This window comes from Microtus ochrogaster, linkage group LG9, assembly GCF_000317375.1.
Source record: "Microtus ochrogaster isolate Prairie Vole_2 linkage group LG9, MicOch1.0, whole genome shotgun sequence".
In the NCBI taxonomy this organism is placed as follows: domain Eukaryota; kingdom Metazoa; phylum Chordata; class Mammalia; order Rodentia; family Cricetidae; genus Microtus; species Microtus ochrogaster.
In genome coordinates, this window is record NC_022034.1 from 17409159 (window position 1) to 17416630 (window position 7472).

The 7472-nt window shown below is 41.8% G+C and overlaps 1 protein-coding gene across 1 annotated transcript in view; it reads right to left on the reverse strand.

The window, feature by feature from the left end:
• Plekhg1 (pleckstrin homology and RhoGEF domain containing G1) overlaps positions 1-7472 on the reverse strand; it is a 93172-nt gene that overhangs the window by 38020 nt on the left and 47680 nt on the right. Inside the window, exon 4 of the mRNA XM_005363440.3 lies at positions 5419-5488. Within this exon, the coding sequence (XP_005363497.2) occupies positions 5419-5488 (70 nt within the window). The remainder of the gene's footprint in view (positions 1-5418; positions 5489-7472) is intronic.

A 7472-nucleotide genomic window follows, 5' to 3' on the forward strand; every position in this document is an offset into this window, starting at 1 on the left:
TTAACAACCAGTCTTTGCCCAGTAGGCACCTCTTCTCTGATGCCAGCTTTTGTGTGTCTGTGACATGACCTGGCATCTTCAGATACTTCATGGTTTATGTGCAATAAAATATTCCAGAACATCCCCTGGATTTCCCAACCAACCACACCCATGCTTCCCAGAACCCTGGCCCTCTGTAGCAAGTCATATTTGGAGACAAGTCTGGGTATTAGGAATGCTCTAGCTATTGGGCTTATCATTATTTTTAGGGCTTTTCAATGGACAAAGTTAGAAATATTGTTTTTTCTAAGAGATTTTAAAGGAAACTTGGTCCATACTAATACAATATTTTTTTAAAAAAGCTAAGAATCCAAATCTTTGAGAATGAGTATGATGAAACAAATGGAAAACTCACTCCTGAGTTCACACTCTGGGAAGCAACAGCCACAGCTGCACTGAAAATATTATACGGAATCACTTCAGTATAGGTGCAGAGGAAGCGTTCCTGTATTCTGTGACCACACTTGTATCTTCTCCCTAAAATACTGTGTTATGTACATGAAAGGTTCCTCAAACCTGAAAACATTTGAAATTGTTCTGGTCCTAAGCATTTGGGATAAGGGTGACAATACCTGTCATTCAGATTCAGAACCACAGGGTTAATTATTCTGGAACATTCCTGCTTCTATATTTTATTTCTCCTGGTAATTTCATTCCTCAAGAACACTAACATTAATACTTGCTTGCACCATCCCAGAGCACACTATAATTTCCACAGGAGAACAGGGACATAACCATAAACATGTGTTGGGTGTATTTTGGCCACCACATATTTTTCAAGTTCATTAGAAATTCCTTTGCATGGCTGCCTACCAACAGCATGCACACCTTTTTGTGCTTGCTTCATTTTACTCTTGGTGTACAGACCTGGATTTTTAAAGCCTTAATTTTGGGTTTTTGAATTATATACACGCAAATCCAGGTTTCCATATAAAGACATATTCAGAGAAGTTAACTCATTCTGCTCCATTCTAGGTGATTCCTTCCTTTCCTCAGTTTTCTTGTTTGTTGAAACAGAGTCTCATGTGATCCAGGCTGGCCTCAAATTTGCTATGTAGCTGAGGATGGCCCTGACCTCCTGATTCTCCTCTTAGATTTCAGCCTCCACATCCAGTTCCTTTATCCTATAATTTAAATCTTATCAGTCATCCTGTTTTTAAACACAGACATCCCTTTATCAGATAAGCAAATCACATGTAGGAGTGAAATTAAGTAGACGTCATTGGAAGGTTTATGAAAACAGATAACTGGACCGAATCCCAATTTTTTCTTTAGTTGGTTGCAAGCATGTCTATCAAGCTCCCCTGTGACACTGATGTCACAGGTACAGGGACCGTGCTTTGAGGAGCTTGTGCTGGGCACACTTAACGGCTTCCCCCTCCCCCAAGCAGTGTATGGAGACATTTCTTGTTTGCTTGCATAGCTCCACTGTACTCCATTGTTTGGTTGAGCATACAAAAGAGTATTCAAGCAGGTTTTTGTTTAGGTTGTCTGTAGTCTTTGGAGGATCAAGTACCAGTGCCAAGTATCATGTCAGACTCATTGACATTTTGTCAGTTTATCCTATGAATAGAGTTCTGGCAGCAGGATTGGTAGATGACAGGGTAAATTCCAATTTCTAAATACTAGACTAGGCCAGATTCTGCTCCATTGAATCAGTTTCCTTACAGCCTAAACACCGCTTTAAACCTAGTACCACATTTTCCAATATAGCACTTTATAATTTTTAAATTAGCTGTCTACTTCTAGGCATTGGAGAACATAAATAACTTGAGTTTTGGCCTCTCTGGATGAAGTATAGGTTCTATGGGCCATGGACCTACAGGTTCACACGGCAAATGCTATCCTATGAGACTAGCAAACACCTGCCCCACTACAGCCTCCACTTGAATTCTCTATACATAGAGTTAGACATTTGTTGGCTATGCAGGATGGCCCTGGCTCAGGGATGAGAAAAGCAAAGAGATTTCCTCAGGTCCTTCAGCAAGCATACAGCTGACTAAGCTTCCCCCACTGCTCCACACTGACTTGGGGGGGGGAGGGGGAGGTCACTGTTCTTCTCACCCTGGGATAGACCAGCATCCAGCTCCCTATCTTCAGTTTTGAGATCTTTAGAATCATGGGACATGTCACACTGAAAACAATAGGCTGCATGAAGATACACTGCAGTTGAGACATATAGTCAACCTACATACACTAGTTCTTAGTCAGGCCCTTGGGCTTCTCAATTTTATGACATTGTGACTCTGTCCCTGATCTAGATATTTGCTCTCTTTCAGGGGCACACTCTTAACAGATGACTAAATGCAGGTTTGACCCTAGACGTGCAAACATCTTCAGACTTTACAAACAATGGATACACATGTATGCATACATATACATATATATATTCATTGTGTATATGTACATATATGTACACATATACATACACATACATACATAAAACACAATTAATAAAAACTCAGAGACAGATATTGGGGTTCAACCAGAAGACCCGAAAAGCAAAGCAGCACCATTGGTTCTTACCTCGACCTCAGTCCAAAATGACAATCCTGACCAGGAATCTGAGAATGAGACTGTGTCTGAGAGCTGTCGCCTCCCATTTTATAATCCTCTCTAGTTTTGGGATCAAAGGCGTGCACCACTGGGATTAAAGGCACTCTCCATCTAGCTTCTATGGCAACTAGAGTGGCTACTGGGATTAAAGGTGTGTGTTACCCGCTGCCTAGGTAGTAAGGCTGACCAGTGGGGCTGTTTTACTCTCTGATCTTCAGGCAGGTTTCATTTATTAAAATAAAAGTGAAATGCCACTACATATATATGTGTATATACATATATATTTTCAACAGTCCCTAAGTCTGTTAATGCTTGAATGTCATTATTCATTGTACAATGCCAGCTCAAACCCTTTTAAACATGCATTTAGGGAAATATACAAATTAGAAAAAAAGCAGATATTACTTTCTAATTATTCAACTCTTTTTGATTATAATTAGCATGCAAAAGGAGGTAATTATGCAAAATGCAAAGCTTTAGGGTACAGGGATGCCAAAGAGAGCACACAGGACACCCAACTGCTGCTGAATGGGTGACAGAAGAAAGAAGTCCATGATTTTAGTGCTTTTCTACCACAAAGTCTCTCTCTCTCTCTCTCTCACCCGCCTCCCCCATCTCCCTTACAGTCTTTGGTTCCAGCGACGTTTTCTTGGACAATACACAGGTAGGTAGCATATGGGGAACATAATAGTGACTTTACATGGATTTTCAACACCAGAAATTTTTTGATGATAATTCTAACACGTGGCACGTGTGGTCTGCATGTATTATGTATATACATGTGTGTGCATTGCACACATGCATTTACGTGCAGTGAGTATTGGTCATATCCTTCTGTGTGAATGAGTTCTCATTCTCCTCAGCTATGAAAGAAGAGGAGCACTCGTGGGAGGTGACTGAGCACGAAGGGAGAGGAGGGTAAAGGGAACTAAGAAGTCAGGCAATCTCTCCTTCAGCTGCCCAGAGTAAGCCGTGCTGACAGTCCAGTGAGGGATGAGCATGAGGGTGGCTGAGAAGGCAACCTGGGGACAAACTCAAGTCTTTCAAGATGCTCCCAGAGTCCTGAGTGCAGATCAATACATATGGGGCATCAGGCCCAGGAGAGAACGCTTATTGCTGTCCCTCAGTGTCCTCCTGATTCTTCTGGAAGCAGTCGATAAGATGGAACAGTATTTTCTTTCTTTGGCTAGGACTTCATTAGCCTACACACACCACACAGGGAAGCCAGGCCAAAGATGGTGCTCTGTGAAAGCCCCAGCAATTTCCCATAAAGGCAAAGTCAACTGCCAGCTTTACCTCTTTTGCTAATGACCTCTCAATTAAAGCAATTTTCCATCCCTCCCTGAGAAGAGCAGCTGGTGGCGGTTCAGAGAGACGTAACCCCGTCTAAATGTCAGGGTGCTGAGTGAGAAGCGGGGCGCACAGAGCCGGCACGCCCTCCCGACTCCTGCTCCCGTGTGAAAGAGTCGAGCTCCCAAGTTGGTCTTCTAATTAAACTTGGCAATATTACAATGAAAAATGAGATTTGGGACTTGGCAGGGAGGCACATAAACAAACTTTTATGTGAGCAATTAAGGCAGAGTTAAGCGAAGGTTGGAAGCACTTTAATCAGCTTGTGACTACAGTTAGCAGTAGAAGCCGAGCATTCTCTGAGACGTCAGTATTGCACAGATGCCGATCTTCTTTGAAACGCTCTTTTTGCTTTACACCATTTCCCCCATTTTCATTTCTTTCATTTTCACCGTATAAGAGAATCCATTACAAAGAGGGTGGCTATGGAAAAAATCTTGTGTGTGTAAGCATGTGTGTACCAACATTTTATATGGGAACACACACAAGCTATGAAAAGACAGGAGGGGGTTATATACAAGCCCACTGAGTGCCATTTAGTGGTTTCAGTCGAACCCAGAGAGCTGTTAACTTTGAATTCTCAGCCACGAAGATAGGTCTGTGGCCACCAGAGCTAACTGTGTGGAACAATCTAGAGACAGCAAAGGCTGGGTTAACACCTTAGTTATCTTGGACTCTTCAGGGCTCTAAATGAGATGTTAATGGACGGTTGGTTCCAAAGGACTACTATGAACCTGCTTCAATCTCGCCCACTTCAAACCTTCATAGGTAAATCACATAAAGTTCTTCTGCAAGTTGATTTCTTCCAGAGGTTTTCCACAGGAAAGTTGTTGAGCCTCATAGCGAAACTTGAACGAGACAGGATTCTGTGTGTGCCAGACAGCATGTGCGCTGCTGCAGGATATCAGCCTGCCAAGCTCAGAGCATGAACTTCTGACACCTGTCTTCATGTCAAGTCCATGTCAAGTCATGCGACACAGAAGAAGAATAGGAAACCCAGGGTACTTTTAAGACTTAGGAAATCACGTTTGCTCTTCTTTACCCCTTAAAGGGTAGCAACATCAACCAGACTAGTACCACACAACACAAACAAAAACATGTAGATTCTTGGGAATTTTTGGAGTGAATTTAGAGGTATGGTATATGGATCTATATGGATTTTTTAAAAGCATTCTCTATTCTAGATTCTCCCATCTCAAACTTTAAGTCTTCCCAAGAAAAGAATTAGTAACATTATCCAACTACTACACAAACTATAGGAATACTAGAGCTAACAACCCCCTTCTCTATAAATGTACACACACACACACACACACACACACACACACACACACAGCTAGGAAAACAAAAAAGTTTATGATTGGTTGGCTACCTTAATTCAATATTGAATAACCACTGATCCTAACTTTAAGAAGAAAACAAACTGCACATGCTTTCTGCCTTGGTTGGCCCTGAAAAATAAATGGTACTTACCTTTGACACAAAACATTCTGCTATGGCCACAGGATCGTTTTCACAGTTTTCCAGATCTTGAAGAAGTTCACTAATAAAACAAAACACATAGCCAGGAAGTATTAGATAGTAGCCTTCAGGTTGAGGACATTTTATGGAATTTAAAGGTTTAAACCTTCTTAATGGCATTTACAAGGACTCAGGTAATTGGGCCACAGGTCTATTGCCACTGTGTCCAAGGCTTAGTTAAGAGATGCCCAAGATCATGGGTGGAGCAGGAGTTTAGACACAGACTGGACCAGCAGTTCCCACACCAGAGATACACCTGCATAAGAATTATTTCCCAGACATTTGTTGTCAGTTGCCGAAGTTGCTCACACACATTCACTCTTTGAAGAAGGGCCTAGGTATCCATGCTGTGCAAGGTGCCAGCATGCATGTGCACACACACACACACACACACACACACACACACACACACACACACGAAGCAAAGAGGGGTTAAGTTCCCAGTTTCAGTGAATTCTTGTTGCATGTGAAGACTTAGATGCTCAAACCATACTAACAAAATTGTCAATAAAGGGAGTGTTTCAGAGGACAGATACTCCACGAGAGGCGGCATCTCAGCTGAAACATAAACTCATAAAGCTCTAGTGGCAGGACCACCGTGCTGCATGGCTAGCGATCTAACTAACTGTTTAAACTCCCAGTGTTGCACACAATTCTAAAGGTGGAGTTGCTTGCTCACTAGATATTCTTGGGGTAAGTGGCACATTTCCGAGTTGCATTACACAGTGTAATTTAATGTCAGGTGCTGATTTTTAAAATGTTATGTGCTATACATTTAATAAAAAGACAAACAGTTCAATGGACAAAATCATTCCTTTCTTTGTGCTTCGAATTCTCAGTGTCCCCTGCTGAGACGTATTTATTGTTCCTGTTGGATCAGGTCTCTATCTCTAAGAACTCCGACGATGGGTTTTTATTATTTATCTTTTCAGTTTTAGTGTTTCCTTCTTCATTGTCTTAAAGACCCACCCCTAATCTTCTTAACCCACTGTATTTTGCAATCTGAGTAGATCAAATGTCCAAATCCACATTTTTAAGACAATGAGAATATCATGGAAATAATATTCCTAGTTTAGGTTTAGCATGTACTATAAGTCTTTCCTTTCTTGTAGGACCATAGCTTCCCTGGAGTTAAAACAATCTGTTTTAAGATTGTTGTCTTGTCTTTACACCATTGGGTAAACAAAATTAACAAAAATGTTTACCTCTGTGCAGATGGAGGAAAACGCATAGCTAAAGAAAAAGGAGATCCGTTACCTCTTCAGTCCTATAACTGTGGCATTTGAAAAAAAATTTTTTTAAAAAAATTAATCTTAAACTGGGCAGTGGTGGCACATGTCTTTAGTCCCAGCACCAGGGAGACAGAGGCAGGCAGATCTCTGAGTTTGAGGTCAGTCTGGTCTATTGTGATTTCCAAAGATAGTGAGAAACCCTGCTTTGAAAAACAAAAACAAACAAACAAAAATTAACCTTTTAAGTCACAAAAGCTTTCTCATTTCCATGTCTCTCGCTCGTTTTCAAAGTACTCCTTGCTAATTCACAGCCAAACCGTGTGTGAGGAGGAGAAATCTCAACCCACCACAACCAAACATTTTCTCGGGTGGGGTCCCTCCTGGGGTGTACTGATGCTGGGCAGCTTCCGTTCTGTAGCCCGTGATCTACTCTTCTGCCAGTCACAGGCCATTCCCCAGCTGCTGGGCAGCTGGGTGACCGTTTTGGTGATCCTTCACCTTGGTTTGTTGCCTCTGTTGGGTGCTCTGTGCCCTTCCATTTCCGGAGAATGCAGTTTCTGGAAGCTTCCTGAGTGATGGAGACAAGAGGTCAATCTTCAGTCTTCCTCCCATCACCTGGGCTGACGATGTCATGTGACAGGGGATTCTTAGTTGGGCTAATTTCTTCTGAATGTTCCTGGAGCCTCAGGAATTCAAATACTGATGTTGAGAATTTAGTATCATTCACCTTTCTCCCTAATTGGTGACTTTTTTTTCTGTAAGTTTTTAGAATTT